General features: G+C 33.7%; 1 protein-coding gene and 1 long non-coding RNA gene across 2 annotated transcripts; one reads left to right on the top strand and one right to left on the bottom strand.

The window, feature by feature from the left end:
- LOC107609235 (DNA topoisomerase 6 subunit B-like) lies at positions 98 to 5,649 on the top strand. Its single transcript, XM_016311117.2, has 20 exons — positions 98 to 336; positions 414 to 598; positions 697 to 749; positions 859 to 956; positions 1,028 to 1,133; positions 1,333 to 1,470; positions 1,678 to 1,729; positions 1,843 to 1,907; positions 2,079 to 2,185; positions 2,258 to 2,360; positions 2,534 to 2,619; positions 2,702 to 2,898; positions 2,984 to 3,099; positions 3,214 to 3,299; positions 3,582 to 3,654; positions 4,074 to 4,165; positions 4,305 to 4,443; positions 4,522 to 4,616; positions 4,724 to 4,904; positions 5,344 to 5,649. Exons 2-20 carry the CDS (start codon positions 514 to 516, stop codon positions 5,488 to 5,490), a joined length of 2,019 nt encoding a protein of 672 aa, XP_016166603.1. The 5' UTR covers positions 98 to 336; positions 414 to 513; the 3' UTR covers positions 5,491 to 5,649.
- On the bottom strand, positions 7,894 to 11,208 carry LOC110265168. Its single transcript, XR_002351438.1, has 3 exons — positions 11,005 to 11,208; positions 9,871 to 10,013; positions 7,894 to 8,340 (listed from the first exon to the last, which is right to left on the bottom strand). It is a non-coding gene; the product is annotated as an uncharacterized LOC110265168 (long non-coding RNA).

The raw sequence follows: 16,848 nt of genomic DNA, 5'->3' as shown, positions 1-16,848 counted from the left end.
AACTAAACCCTTGTCTTATTAACTTTCTTAATACAAGGAAAAGAATGGCAGCCGTTGATCACAAAAACCCGCGCCACGTGATTTTGGGAAGTGGCACATGATTTGCGATTTGGATGACAAACAGCGCGAAAGCAAAATATACTTTGCAGCCCTACAAGCAGCAGTAGCAGTAAGCAACTGGGTGCTGGTGCTAGTGCTGTTGGGTGCTAGGGGAATCAACTTTTCCCTTAGTGCTGGTCGCCGACGAACTCTTCTCCTCAGCCAGCGTCCAGTCCCGCCGTCGCCGATCCTCTTCTCCTGGATCCCTTCACTTCGCGTCTCCAGGTCTGCTCGGAGCTGCTGTTGGCGTCGCCGCCTGTCCTCGTCATCCTCGATCTCTCTCTGTCTCGCGCGTCAAGCCTCTGTCTTCGATCCCCTCTGTGCCCGAGCTCACTTTCCTTTCTCCTTCGCTGTCACTTCTCTTCCTCCCTCACCGCCGTAAGCAAAGCAGCTTCAATTTAGAGTGAAATTCACATGGATAGTAGCGAAAGCCCAACCGAAACAAAGAAAACCAAGTCCAAGACACCTCGAAAAAACAAAGAAACCGTTCTCAAGCAAAGTACTTCTCTCGATCTCTCGTTCTCGCATTCTCGACATTCATAACCTTTATCCTCCAACTGATATTTTTTTTTCTTTCTTTACTTATTAAATTTGCAGAATCTCCCGCGGAATTCTTTGCTGAGAACAAGAACATTGCAGGATTTGATAATGTAAGCTTGATCTTGTAATCAATTATAAGGAGTGGCGGCGTGTCTGATTTTTATGTATCTATTGATTTTGTGATTTGTTTTTATTTATATTATGTGGATTTCACATCAGCCAGGAAAATCTCTTTATACTACTGTTAGAGAGCTTGTGGAGAATTCGCTTGACTCAGCGGAATCCATATCGGAGCTTCCGGTGGTTGAGATAACCATGTGAGTTTGCATTTGAAAGTACAATGAACTAGTAAATGATTGATTTTTCCACGCTGACATGGTTGTTGCAGTGAGGAGATAAACAAAAGCAAATTTAATTCTATGATCGGTCTCATTGACTGCGAGCGTGTTGATGCGGAGTTGTACGATGATTATGAGACTGAGAAGGCCCGTGAGGTGTGGTTGATTACATTATTGTTGAGTTAGTTGTGCCATAATGCGAAATACTAGACTGTGTTGAACTGTATTGTTGTGTAGTATCAATTTTTAATTATAGCAATAAACTTGAAACAATATTTTGCAAATGCAATTAAATAGATAAAAGCATATAAGGTCCTTGCGTAAGATTCTAAATTTGTTCCTATGACCTATGCAGAAACGGTTGGCGAAAGAGGCTCGTGCTCAAGAAATACAAGCAAAGAATGCTGCCCTTGGAAAGAAAGTGAAAGAGACTCCAGCTTCAAAGGGTATCAGGGGCCGAGGCGAGGCTTCTTTTTACAGAGTTATATGCAAGGTGTGCATTGTTTCTGCTCTCAAGCATTCTCATACTGTATTGTATTGTATTGATGCGGGTTACCTTATATGTTAGTTTTATTCAAGTCAACATTCATCAAAGCTGTTTTATTCAATTTTAAATTCAATTTGAAAGTCCTTTTTTCATTTTTTGTTTACTAATCTCATCTTTGAAGTGAAGCTCAAATTATCTCATGATTGATTGCAGGACAATGGAAAAGGAATGCCACATGATGACATCCCGAATATGTTTGGCCGAGGTCATTCAATTACTCGATACCTTAATTATCCATGAATATACACTTTTTGTTCTGACATATCTTTTATTGGTACGAGCTAGACCTGATTTGTTTAAGCTTATCCATTCATGCAGTTCTCTCTGGGACAAAATATGGCTTGAAACAGACACGGGGGAAGTTTGGTCTTGGAGCAAAGATGGTATTGGCAACATGCATTATTTAGATACACTGTCACTTTTTTTTTTGTTTAACCAACTTTTATAATCAACTAGTAGAACAATTGCCAATTTTTTTTTTCTTTCTTGAAGTTGAAGTTCATGCATATAGTAGTTTCAGCTGGCCTTATGAACTATATTCTTCATATGTGCAGGCATTAATATGGTCCAAAATGAGCACTGGGCTTCCAATTGAGATCTCTTCATCAATGAGAAACCAAAGTTATATATCATTTTGCAGGCTGGATATTGACATTCATAAGTATGATTTCAAGTTATTAAATGAATTGTCTTTTAATCCCTTCTCCAGATAAACAAATGCCGTAATTTTCAGGAATATTCCACATGTACATGTAAATGAAAAACGAGAGAACAAGGAGCGCTGGCATGGGGCTGAAATTCAAGTTGTCATTGAGGGGAACTGGACAACATACCGTGTATGTAACACTTATTTGGTGCTACCTTAATGATTTCATTGCAAACCCCATATATAATGGATATGGAGCTTTTTCCACTTTCCAAAGTACACTTTTTTCATGCTTATTGATGTGTCTAAAGACTGAAGTTGACTATGTTTCACTAATATAAGCTCCCTTGTTTACATTCGCAGTCAAAAATATTACATTACATGAGACAAATGGCTGTCATCACCCCTTATGCACAATTTCTATTTAAATTTGTTTCAGATGCTCCTGAGTATGTATACATATATCTATTCATAACCCCCCTAAACTATGGCAATGCATAATCATCTCATACTAGCTATTCTCTTTGGCAGAAAGAATGTCACTATAAGGTTTTCTCGAAGAACAGATGTGATGCCTCCTGTTCCCCTGGAGACAAAGCATCATCCATCGTCAGTTGATTTGCTGCTAATTAAACGCCTTATTGCTGAAACTTCGAAGCAGAACCTTTTACAATTTCTTCAACATGAATTTGTAAATATTAGTAAATCTCATGCTGAAAGATTGATAGGTATAAAAATAGTTCATATGGTTCAATGAATGCTGTTCAAACCATAAACATTCTAGTTATTTACTGCACTTTTGACCTTTTTCAGGTGAAATGGGCCCAGACTTCAGCCCAAAAATGGCTCTTAAGTCTCTAACTCCACAGCAACTAGTACGCATTCATCAGTTATTTCGTCAAGCCAAGTTTGATGATCCTAACGGCCATGTTAGTTACTAGTCTTTATTATAGGCCCCTTTTCTTTTTAGTTTCATTTATTATTATTATTATAAATAAATTCCTTACTCTTGTCATTTGGTGGGTCTTTAATACTATTTTCAGTGTCTTAGCCCTGCTGGTGAGTACAATCTCCGGCTAGGAATAATAAAAGAGCTACACCCAGACATGGTTGCAACTTATTCAGGCAGGTTGTGTTTGAATATGAAAATTTCCAGATCTTCCGATTCAAGTTATTGCTTGTGGAAACTTCTATATATTCTGTTTAAATATCGTTTTTAATCCTTGTGGTTGTGGTTGAGTCGATCATGGGTACTTGGCTTAGTTCCTATGATACTCTTTTTGTTGGGGTTCTAAAGGTGTCACCCTGCCAACATCCACGAGATATTTAGTTATGTTGCTTTGCACTTCACTTTTCTGGCAATAGATAACTCCTGGTTCCTAAAATAATTTCTTCTGTCATTGCTGCACAGTGCTCAGGTTTTTGAAGGCCACCCATTCATAGTTGAAGCTGGAGTCAGTATCGGTGGAAAAAATGTCAAGCAAGTAAAGTTTCAGATCCATTAGTGTTTTATTTTATATATTAGATAATAGTTGAAATCCATGGGAGTAAAATACATCATTTTATGTGAAAATAGCTGAAGTTTCAACCAATTACAATGGACCTATAAATTAGCAAAAGGAAAATGTGATTTAGTTGATTACATTTTAGTGTACTTTTTGATGAACCATGATAAATGTTAAATAGTATATGCTGCACCCTACTTCTTACTCTTCTCAGGATACTTTAATGCTTAGTTTGACTCCTCTCACCAGAGTTGTATATTAGGTGTAGGAGACTCCTGATCAAGCAGCTGATCAATTAGGCAATATTAAAGAGCTAATGATTGTGATCTTTATTCTGTTCTAAAATAATTAATGGTCTATCAATGACAAAGCATATAACGATATAACACTTGTCTCAGGGTTTGAATATATTTCGATTTGCGAATAGAATTCCACTACTTTTTGAGCAAGGAGCTGATGTTGTCACCAGGACTGCACTAAAGCGAATCAAGTATGCACATAAGCAGATGGTTTCCTCTTGCCTTTCCGATTTTTGACCTGCATTGGCAGGATAAGGGTCAATAATTGCTTTGCAAAATTCTCTGGTAATTGCAGTAAAGAATATGAAATCTGACTAAATGCCTTTTCAGTTGGAGTAGTTACAAAATCAACCAGCTACAAGACAAGATTGGCATCTTTGTTAGCATTGTGAGCACAAAAATTCCCTTCAAAGGGACTGGAAAAGAATACATTGGAGATGACATAACTGAGATTGCTTCTGCTGTCAAGGTTGAAATTGTTTATTTTTTACTTTACCAATTTCACATTATACTAAAGGTAAATAACATAAAAGTCCTGTTTCTCCAGTATTCCATTCAGCAGTGTTGCATCCAATTGAAATCCAAGATTGTGAAAAAGATGCAGGCACGCGAGCAGCAGGAGAGGAAACGGAATTTAAGCAAGTATGTCTATGTCTTACTTCTCAAATCCAAGAATTGACTGATGCTCTGCTTGCTTTTTTTTTATTGCATGAAATAAAATGTGATTCGTACCAACTGGTGGTTGGCAGGTACATTCCTGATGCTACTGGGGCAGTGTACAATGTTTTGAAAGACATGGCAGAGACACAGTTACATGCATCAAAGAAGTTCCGTTACGGAGATGATGATGGAGAACTATTAAGAAAAGTATATGAGAATTTGATTACTAAAGAAACGCTCAGTGAAAAACTTGCTAAACATGTTGAACAGGTATGTTGTCTGGCTAACATTTTATCAAAACTTTGTAGTTTGTAGTTCTACTGCTATGTTAACCAAATTTTCTGTCAACCTGAAAACATAAAAAAATTGTTCGAGTGGCAGTTGAATTGATATCGAGTAACAATTTTTGCTTGTTTGTGATATGAACTTGACTATCCTAAGTTAGGATCTAGATATATTTAGCCTCACAACTATGAAAATGGACTTTATAGATCTTTCTATTTGAAAGATTTTTTATGACGATCATAAGCTTTGTGCCCGTTTGGCAAAATTTTCCTTTCCGATAAGGACTCTGCTCAAGTGCTCGTAGGTTTTCTGAAGCCATCTTTCTGATTCAGCAATAGGATTGTTTTTTATCCTTTATATGAACAATAGAAAAAATTGAATTTCGGATTTATTGATCAGCTTTGCTATATGATGTGTGATACAGGTGGACTATGAAATGGCGTTGGAGTATGCCACGCAGAGTGGAGTGAGCGAGGAACCAAGAGAAGCAATATATATACAACCATTGGAAACTGAGAATAAGATTATTGATTTACATTCTCCATTCTTTGTTTTTAGAATGTTTTATTAGATCTAGAAAATCATTAGACATATTACACGAAGAAAACATTGTTGTATCTATTGTTTTCATTTGTAACTTGTAAGAAAGAGTAATAAGAATCATAATACAGTGGATTCTAAATTATGGTTACATTAATGTCTATAGGAGGGCCTATCTCAATTTTTTTAACCATCCTAATCTGATGTTACTTTGTAATTTTTGGGCTCACAAGTCTTTTCTTCCCCTAACTAATGTGAATAATACCACTGATAACATACTCAAACCTTTTTCAGTGTTTATGCTTACAATATTTTCGTTTATGCAACTGATTAACATGAAAATTTTGTAAGCGTACACTAGAATGTCTGAGAATCTGAAAGGCATCCTTCAAAATAATAACATCATCCCCCCATTCCCCCCACTGCTCATCATCGATGTCTAGTTTTTCAGTATCTTTCTCCGATTTTCACTTGCATACATTTTTCTCAAGCTCTTCCCTTATTCCATCTAGAAACTTGAGATTTTCAAGAAGGGCATCTACAACAGCATCTTTTAACAAACGTTCCTCCTGCCAAGTAAGTGGGCCTTCAGAACTAGATGTTGGAAAATTTTCACCGGCCAATATATATCCAACAATCATCTTGCAAAGAAAGTAACCCTTTTGACATCTCACTTTTCTCTTTATTTACTTGAGATCCCAACAGAGCACTCTTATTGATGAGATCACCAATTTGAGCAGCAAAACTTTGACTGGTTTCCCCTGAACTCACACTCAGAATCTTCTCTGCACTGCTAAATGCATCCCACTTGGTACAATTTGATTCTTCAAGTGCAAACAATGTGGCTGAAGCAATTTGGATAATTGCTTTATTCTTCAGCAAAGATGATTGGCTCCCAGTCAATGCTTTGATCATAGCTTGTAGCTCAGGTTTTGTAACAAAACCAGGACGGGATTTCACATTTACAGTAATGTTTTCTTTACTAGTAAGCCCCCATCTTTTGTTCTTCTATCCAGTAAGAGCAAGGCATATTACATATTTACATAGGCAACATACAGAGTAATTAAAATTTATTTTATTTTATTTAGATGCTTTTTAAATGGATCTATAGGTACCCCAGTAAGATGGTAGGATGCTGGCATGCAACAGATCTATCACTCATGATGTACAAGATTGTAATAGGGACAGAACTCAGACTTTTAGGGTGTGTTTGGAGTTCACGTTGGAGAAAAGAAAAGCTCGTTTGAGTGCTTTGAACGTCCCATCTTTATGTTTGGCAACTCTTTAAAACTCTCAACTCAGAAGTGATTTTGCCTCTAAACGTACGTTTACAAGAAGCTAAAAATTCTAGCTTCTGCGTTCACGTTAGAGAAAGCTAATTACAATTGAGAAATTAAGTAAGAAAATTATTCCTCTTCTATCAATCCTATCCTTCATTTTCTTCTATAAAAATGATGTAAATAACCATATAATTTTCACAATAATTCTTTGTGTATGTTCTTGGTTCCAATTTTTTTTTTCATCCAAATCTTTCAGATTTGTTATAATCACTGCCAAGATAAATATTTTAATTTTTTTTATTACTTTTAGTACTCTCTTCCATATTTTGATTTTTATGTTTTTTATTGTATTTTTTATTTATATATAAATATTTTTATATTATTTTTTGTATTCTGATATTATTTTTTTAGTGTTGTGATGTCATATTTTTATTGTATTTTTTTTATATGACAACTATTGTTGATATAAATTCTTATTTTTATTAATTTTTATGATATTTTTATTATTTTTTGTTTATATAAATTTTTTTTATCTTTTATTGCACTATATTTATATTATGTATAAAATTTTTTATTTTTTTATTTAGTTTTATTCGTATGAATTTTATTTAGTTCTTATTTTAATTTTTTTGTTCATATGATATATGTTGTTAGTTGTAATTATTATATTCTATGTTTGTATGGAATTTTTTTGTTTCTATTGTACTTTATTTTCGTTTTTATTATATGCTAATTATAAAAATTTATAATCCAAAATGATACTAAATTTTTTTTTTTGTGACTAAAATGATACTAAATTAAAGAATAATAACAGTACTAAAATAATATAGAATATTTTCATTTTGTTTGACATTATAAGATGTATAGTACTCCTTTTAGTATTTTTACGTGTTAAAATATATTTTATCAATTTTTTATATGTTATTTTAATTTAGTAAGTAAATATTAATTTTATTATAAAATAAATTAATAAGATTTATTCAAATATCTAAAGTAAAATGATAGGATAATATAAAAAATTATTTAAATTGATGTCTCTTTTAGTAATTTTTCATCTAAAAGTGATTTTGAGTAGTATAATCCAAGCAATATTTATTTTACTATAATCCATTTTGATATAAAAATTGCCAAACATAAATCATGTTAACATAAACTTACTTTTCATCAAAATCAAGTTTGCAAAATCACTTTTATACAAACTCCCGTTTGCAAACTATAATCCAAACACACACTTAGTAGTGCTGTGTGAAGCATATAATATAAGAATCCAGTGAATAGAAAAAGAAATGCAGAAATCAAGTCACCAGAGGTAGGTAGAGAAAGTGTGCTGTGAGAGTTGCACCTGGAGGCATTGCACATCATCTGTATCAAAAAGCATACAAAGGGAGGAAAACCAGGACCAATGGAATCCTCATGCTCAGATGACAAGGGACATAAAATCATTGGAAAATGATGAACAGAAGCATCTAATTTAAACACTGCATCTTCAGTATCTCTTCCACTAGAACTAGCTTCAATATGAGGAACATCAACCAATAAGGATTCATATTCATGATAGGCATCTGGTCCAGAGGTGAATCCGGAAACACCGAGTGAGCTGCCTGCACTTTAACTATTATTAAAACATCTTTACCAAGAGAAAGAGAAAAAAGGTCCTGGAACAAAATAAATGTAATATTGCTATCCAAAAGGTCCTGGAACAAAATAAATGTAACATTGCTATCCAAGTGTCATATTTAGGCACAAGATTAAGAATAAGATAATTTCACCGTGATGCTGATAATTTCAAGGACTTAGGGCCAAGTTAAAAATACTACCAAAAACTTCTTCCTATTCTGTAATAAAAGTTTACTCACTTGGAATATCAGGATTAAAGCAACATATTAAATAAATCACCAAGCTCCATTCTAAGTTGCACAAAACCTCTTTCTGACAAAATAGTATGATTCATCCAGAACAAATTATTACAAGGGTGTGAAAGCTTTTTCCCAATATATAGGTAAGAGTAAGTCCAATAATGAATTTATAAGGGTTATGCTAGGTACCTAATGACTTTCTTGAACAACATGAACAACCACCAATCAAATAAAAACACACTACACCTCCAAATTACACACCTAAATCTTAATATTAGAATAACTATCCGCACACCTAACGAAATGAACATCCGATATATCCATTGTTTACATTGTTTAGTATTTTCATTGTTTACCTATACTTTTCCAATTTGTAAACATGGAAAGTACAAAGATAGTAGTCAAGAGCAGTAATTATGAATAAGCACCTCTGAGATAGATGTAAATATAACGCAGTGACAAACAACTTGATGTGCACTCATGCAACGTAAAATAAACCGATGTGCATCACTTAATAGGTGCGATGTAATAATCACAAATTTCCCCGCAGGATTAGAATGTGAGTTCCAATCAGTCACTTATACAAGGAACCATAAATTAAAGTTTATTATAATTGATGAAGAGTTGCTACAATTATACAAGGTACAAATATGTTTTGCTCACACATTAATCTGAGCTAGTGGATGAAATTGAGAAACGTATATTAATACACATCATGATCAAGCCAACAAGACACCAGAATTCATATAGCACCAAAACTTGGAATTGGTATCTCTGCTTGGAATTTATTTGATAATTTCAATTCTCAATATCAAAAACTAAAAACAAAATTCTAAACCTAGCATACACTGATCATTACTAGTCAGTTACAAATGTTAGTGACTTGCTTGTATTTGATTGAAACCATATATCTTCCCTCAATTAATTGTTACTTAAAGTCTGTAACAAGTTTAGATATGGAAATAATGAACTATAAGATTGGCCATCAGCCAGTAAATCTTCAATTTTATTTTATTTTCTATAGATATATACTCTTCTTTATTAAAAAAAAAAAAGATTAGGTCTAGGTTTGATCCTCACTAAACACACTCCTTGGAGATTGAAGAGCCTTAATTCTAACTAGGCTCCGAATTGGATTAATTGGTCACTGCGGGTGTTGCCAACCAAAAAAGGACTACATTTTCTGCCCTGTCAATGATTAATCAAATGTGAAACATCCTACTGTAAGTACACAGAGTAAAGACAATGTTGATAAAATATGAAACTAATACATACCGCATCAAGTACTGACATACTTTCCAAATTGCAGATAGCTTGTGCTCCAAGATCAACAAGTATAGGATATGCCCCTATAAACTGGAAAAACTCTGTAGAACCAGCATCTAAATAAACAATAGCATCTTCACATGCTCTGATATCTGAAAATAAACACGTATTGCAAGACAGCCAAAGTCATGGGTGCAGCCCAAGATGCATAGATGCAATTATATTGGTGCACACTAGGTCCATGTACCGATCATTTTATTTCATGCTAACAAAAAGGAAAATACAAATTAGTTAACAAAGATAAATCTAGAAGGATTTATGGGAGGTTCAAAATAAGTTTTAAAAACAAAAGGTTATCATCTGTATGCAGGCATATGCCAACAAGACCAAGCTAATTACAACGAACATACCTTATCACTTTAAAGTTTTAAACCAAACAAAAATGCATGAGTGTGTTAATTGTGAGTTCCTAAAAATGGTATTCAACTTAAATATTTGTGAATAAAGGTGGTTAAAAGTTCAACAATTGATGAAGTTGGTTGAAAGACACAAAAGCAAGGGCTCTATCAACAAGATGAAATGGATATAACGATAAGAAATCATTGAATCTGTTCAAACTTCTAGATTCCGTAATAAAAATAGCAGCCTGCTTGAGACTTTCAGTTGATAGCAATTTTCTTCTCTTTTATTTAGTTTTGCTATTGACGACCACAACGTCTGTGACCAAAATGTTCCAGTAAGAAACAATGTTGAATAACAACAAAAATTATCATGAAAAGTGATTTCAAGGCTAATGCAATTTCAGCAGTTTGATACAAGAAATATAGATTTCAATGAAATATAACCTAAAGATTAAATACAAAATGAGTTTTGCAACAACGTTTTGCCTTATTGGATTATAGATTATTCCATTAACACGTGAAGGTAAAGTGTCTCAGCTCTGATCATACCTCTGCATCAAAAAATAAGTTCTTAAGACACTAAGACCCGTTCAAAATCACACCAAAATTGAAAAAAATAATAAAATAAAATCCTTCTAAAAGCAGAAAGTTTTTAAGTTCTTGAAATTTAGAAGTGGACTGTTTAAAAATCAAATTCACAAAATGACCAAGCAATAATAGGAAAATATAAAGATTAATTAACCTGTTTGAGGGAATCGGTGCAAGAAATGATAACATCAACCAAAGCCATTGTCTTCTTCTCTTTTTCTCTTCAAGGGCTGCAGCACTTATTACTCTTGGTGAAAATATTACATGAATAATCTTTTTTTTTATCTTGTCCATGCATTGAAATTCGACAAAGTTTAAGTTGTTTTGTTTTGTTTTTTTTTTTTTTTTCTAGATTTAGGATCATCTATGTAAATATAGTTAGAGTTAAAATATTACTTGTGAATAATAATCGAAATAAAAGACAACATGTCAAAAATTCTGACATGACAAACATAAAAATTTGGTGGTAGTTGCGATGACCTTATATAGATGTTATCTTTACAGGTTATGGCGGACCGGATCATTGGAATGCGTTCCACTCTGCGAGAAAACCTAGAAAAAATGGGGTCTCTTTTGCCATGACAGCACATAACCAATCAGGTCTCATCTTGAACAATCAATCAGTCTATCTTTGTTTAATATTGCGATAAATTAAACCGACATTGCATGAGATTAATATCTATACATGGTTAAATAACTTGAATCTTAGGGAAGAGATTAGCGTATAGCCTTTCAAATAGAGAGATTCATATACAAATTGCAATATTGCTTAATCTCAACAGAGTTCAATATAATTTACCCTTGTTATAACTTATAACAGCTGTGTTTTTATCACCAGCAATGCTAGGGAGCTAACTTCTTTTTAGCCAACATTAATCAATTTTTTTTAAAATTATTTTGTTTAATTTAAATTCTAAATTTTAAATCCTAAATTCTAAATTATAAACTTTATACGCTAAATCCTTCAAAACATTAGAACTTTTAGAATTAAAAAAAGAAAAATTGACTAATGTTGATTAATTGAAGATTGGTTTTTTTATATACTTTCTCTTTTCTCACAATTTATCTTTTGTTTACTTGTGCAGATTGGCATATTCTGCTATAGTGGATTGACACCTGAACAAGTTAATCGTATGACGAGCGAGTTTCATATTTACATTACTCGTAATGATCAAATAAAGTAACTTTCTAGTGATGGGTCGGCGGCGCTCCTCGGACGACAATGCGTGCGACGGGCCCAATGGTGGCGGGAACAGTCGAGGCGATGGCGACGCGGGCTCCCCTGTTGGCGAGCTCGCAGCAGCTCCCTCTGGCTCTCTCTATCTCTCAGACGCAACTCTCTCTCTCTCCTGTGATGGCTCGGCTGTGACGCGACGGCGGCGTTGAGGCGGGATGGACAGCAAAAGCAGCGCCGGCTCCTCCTCTCTTCTGATCGCAGCTCCCTCACTTCTCTCTTTGGTTCTCTTTTCTTTGTTTTTTGATCTGCTGTTGCTGCATTGTGTTTAGGAAAGGAGAAAATGGGGGAATAGATCCTCTCCAGTGGAAAAAAAAACTGGATGATATCCAGTGGAAGATCTCACCCTTCATTGCATTCTCTCTCTCATTTATTTCTGGTCCCACTTGAAGAATTGAAGGTGGAAGATTACACTGTATTCTCTCCAGTGACAAAAAAAATGGAGAGGATCCATTTCCGAGAAAATGGTGACCCGAGTTTGGAAGAAGTATGTGTGTGTAATATACTTACGTTTAGAGTTAGAGTTAGCAGATAAGGTATTACTTTGAATTGTAATTTAATCCTTAAAATTACTTTAAATATACTATTATTTATCAATTTACTAATTAGCTTTCAATCAAGTACTCTAATTTTAAATATAAGATAATATAATTAATTTTCTTTATTCATAAAACTTAAAGTATTAAATTCAAAATCTCACAATTATTTAAATCAAATCATATAAAATTCTTATTATTTTACAACTACTAAATCCTATGCCACTTATAAAAATTTTTGTCTTCGAAAATTGATACAAAACGAAAGAAATTTAAATTATCTTCACTTTGGAACGCATTAAGAAAAAGCAAAACACTTTGGCATATATATTTTTCAAATACCAGCATATTCATATAGAATAAAAATATAAGAGAAAAAAAAGGTGATGTGAAACAGAAGTTACAAGGTAGGCTTGATGCAAAGGGTTACATGGTTCAATCATGTGATGGTAGTGTAAGGTGGCAAAAGGTCAAAAAATAGGTTGGTATCAAAATGACGGGTATAACGTTCGCACACTGATCTCGTACCAACTTCAGAACTTCGACCTGACGTACCTTCACCATTTTCGATCGTACTTTATCAAACAACTCATTTGAAAGTTCTCAACCTCCACAGTCACTACGCACATCTATAACCGGTCACAAGTCTAACATCCACAAAACTCTTTCGCGTGAATCAAAGCTCCACAACTTCATGTGGCATTGCACACTTACAAACTTCATCTTCCGCACCCACGAAAACTTCCTAAAAACTAAACGCATCGCTTATTATACTTAAAGGTCGCACGTGGCACTAAAACAAATCTCGAGTTTACTCAAAAGGATACAAGACCTTTTAGAAAAGAAGAAAAAGCGACATGGACAGTACTCATAAAGATTTGAAAGAATGAACGAAACTACAGGTAAACAAGGATGCACAAGCAATGAAGAGTGTTAGAAGAAAAATCAAATCACAAGTTTAAGAAAGGATCTCAAATCAAAGAACTTCAACAAGAACAATAAGAAGAAAACAGTGCATTAGTTTGATACTATTTCAAGCTGAGTCAAGGAGTATGAAATTTATAGATGAAGAATAACTAAAGTCATGTTAAAGAGTACAACATTCATGAAGAAAAGTATAATGACAAAGATAGACGCTCTTAAAGATTCAAGTTGAAACAAAGTACAATGTCTATAAGAAGAGCATGACCAAAGTCAACGACGTCGGTTACAAAATTCAAGAGAATGTTTAAGAACACAGCCGAATGAATATTGAATCACACAAAAAGAATGACAAAAGCATAAATGTTACGTCATGTTCAAACAAGTGCAAGTTGAAATAGATTATGCAAAGTTTGAAAAAATGAAAACCAGTTAGGCTAAGAGCAAAATATTTCCTCTAATATTTTGAAGGACATTTAGGTGCACAACTAAACCAAAACATGCATAAAACTGTAATATCATTGGAAGAAAAATTAAGTTGCATCACATCAAAACAATTTCTAAATTAAAGATTGAACAGGTTAGGTTTGAAAGATGAAAATTAATTGAGTTAGGGACCAGAAATAATTTCTCGAAAGATACTTAGGTACTTAATCAAGTGAAGTATGTAATGAAATTGCAGCAAAGTTGGAAGGGAATCAAATTTTGTCCCAAAAAAATGAGATAAGATTCTAAAATACATAAGTTTTTAAAGTTAGTATAAAGAAATGAATGCAAAAGCTAAAGACAATTCGATCAAAAATTCAAATAGTTATGGACATAGTTAGGCAAAAGAGTTAAAATTTCTTCAAAGAGAATCAGATACAAGAACTTTATAAGGAAATTACAAAGGATGATGTGTCACACCAAAACGAATCCAAAACATAACAATGAGTCGCACAACTCAGGTAAAAGAATGCAAAGTCAAGGACAACCTTGTATAAGAATAAACCAAAACTTTTTTAAAAAGGTTTAAAATAGAACTCAGAGAGGATACTTGAAATCACAGCCCTATAAAGATATTCAAGAGTACTGAGACATGCTAAAAAGGAAATCATTCACATCTCGAGAAAAAAGCTTAAATAAAAGGAATTCGGATAGAATTCACTAAGCATATCAAATCAAATCAAACAATAGTGAATTCTTAAAGGTTTCAATGATCACTTTGATATATCAAACAAGGTCAAAGTTACATCAAAGAATACATGAATCAGGAAGAAGAGTTTAGATAAATGTAGGCAGATATTCCAAAGAATTTAAGTAGACATATGCAGTTAAGATCAAACGAGAATGCATATGAACAAAAGAATAGGGTTGGAAAAATAATCAAACTACTTTTCGAAAAAGAAATCTCAAACAAGAACTTCAAGACAAACCATGAAAAAACAAGATAGGTAATTGAGTAACCTTGAGAAACAACTTCTAATGTTCCCATAATCCATGATTTGTGTTACTTATAACTCGTATATCGTATATGATAATTCATTAGTGTTCTCATATGCTTTGCATGTTAATGAAGCAGGTGCGCTGAGCTTTCATATGGTAAAGTTGTTGGAACAAAAGTTCTCGAGAACAAGGAAGGAAGAATAGAAATACCAAAAACAATGCTCCTGCCAGGGTCTAAATTGTTAATAGTGTCTACTTAGTGTTAGTATATATATCACTGTTTAGAACTGAGATCGAGACAAATGCATTCACTCAAGTATAAAGAAATGCATGCAAAAGCTAAAGACAATTCTAAAATACTTAGGTACTTATGTATAAATCTACACTATTTGTTTAATTTTAAAAGAAGATCTCTATCGTTTAAATTTATCGACGACGAAAACTGTTGATATTATAATTTTTTAAAATAAACAACCAGCCCGCCGATTTTTATCGTCGATTTTAATATTTTATTTTTAATAATTTATTTTTCATTTTATCGACAACAAGCCGTCGAAAAATATCGATGAAAAATTTGACCGTCTATTTTTGGTGTCGATAATTACACTGTTTCTTGTAGTGTATATGCTTGATAATAGAATATGAGCCTTGACTAAAAACTGTATCGCTGTTTTCTTGGAAAAACCGGAAATACTTTTAAATTTTACCAACATATATACATATATACAAAACTTCTTACACAAGTAACTTATACATATTATATACATACAAATTATACAACTCCTATCCTTCTTACAAAATTATAATGACTAATGTGAGGAAAAAACTATGACTTGTATATATATAGACAGAAATAGTATAACTAACGACTTAGTAAAAATATCATCAGCTTCCTCGTCCGTCCTAAAAAGAGAAGTCTGTAAGAGGTGTGAACATCGTCCTTGGTGGTTCTCAGTAGAGGGTTTTTAAGAATTGCCATAAGAAAATATTTTATAAAACTACTTTCAATTGCAGTAATCATCAGTACATTATCCAAATCTAAAACTCATATTTTTCTTATAAAAGTTTCACACAAAATAACATTCCATACATTTCACCGCTTACTAAGAAACAATTTTAACCAAACTTACCACTGATCCAACCAACCACGACCTCCAATGCAAACACAATCAATTCACGGCCCCTGACCCAACACATAATCAAATCAACAATCAAATCATCACATCAAGAAAAGACCCTCAGCGTCACCACCACCAGCATGAGAGATCCCTCAATTGTTCAAACACATACAAAGTATTACAAGAAAAACAAAAATAGAGAGAACAGATAGAGCAACTAGAACAAATAGCATATAAATACAGTTATTCAAATATGCAAACTAAATGCAAGATGCACATCCAAACAATACATACAAATGCGAATGATGCAACCTGCCCTACTAGCCATGAATTCATGTGTCGATTACTTTGTCAGAATTCGACACATTCGGTAGCTAACCCGGATATCGTTCTGTTGAAAATCGATGGGCGATACACCACCACGATCCCCACCTGGTGAGTGGTACACCACCACGATCCCTGCCATTGTGAGCAGTACACCACCACGATCCTCACAAGATTTTCAATTGGAAACAAAACTCGTGGCATTAAATAACCACGATCCCCACACACATCACGACACTGGAAAAGCGGTATGCCACCATGATCCTTGCTAGGTCAAAGCTCACATTCAAAATCACAATATTTAAAAATATTAACCCGAAGCAAGTGGGACCGAGCCACAACCTTGCATACTACCTAGGCATCTCAAACACTAACCCGGAGTAAGTAGGACGAACCACAACCCTTACGTACTACCCAGGAAGCTCAAGTATTAAAATCTC

This window comes from Arachis ipaensis, chromosome B07 (assembly GCF_000816755.2).
Source record: "Arachis ipaensis cultivar K30076 chromosome B07, Araip1.1, whole genome shotgun sequence".
In the NCBI taxonomy this organism is placed as follows: Eukaryota; Viridiplantae; Streptophyta; class Magnoliopsida; order Fabales; family Fabaceae; genus Arachis; species Arachis ipaensis.
Note: the sequence above shows the minus strand (reverse complement) of the source record. Positions and strands in the feature narration are given on the sequence as shown.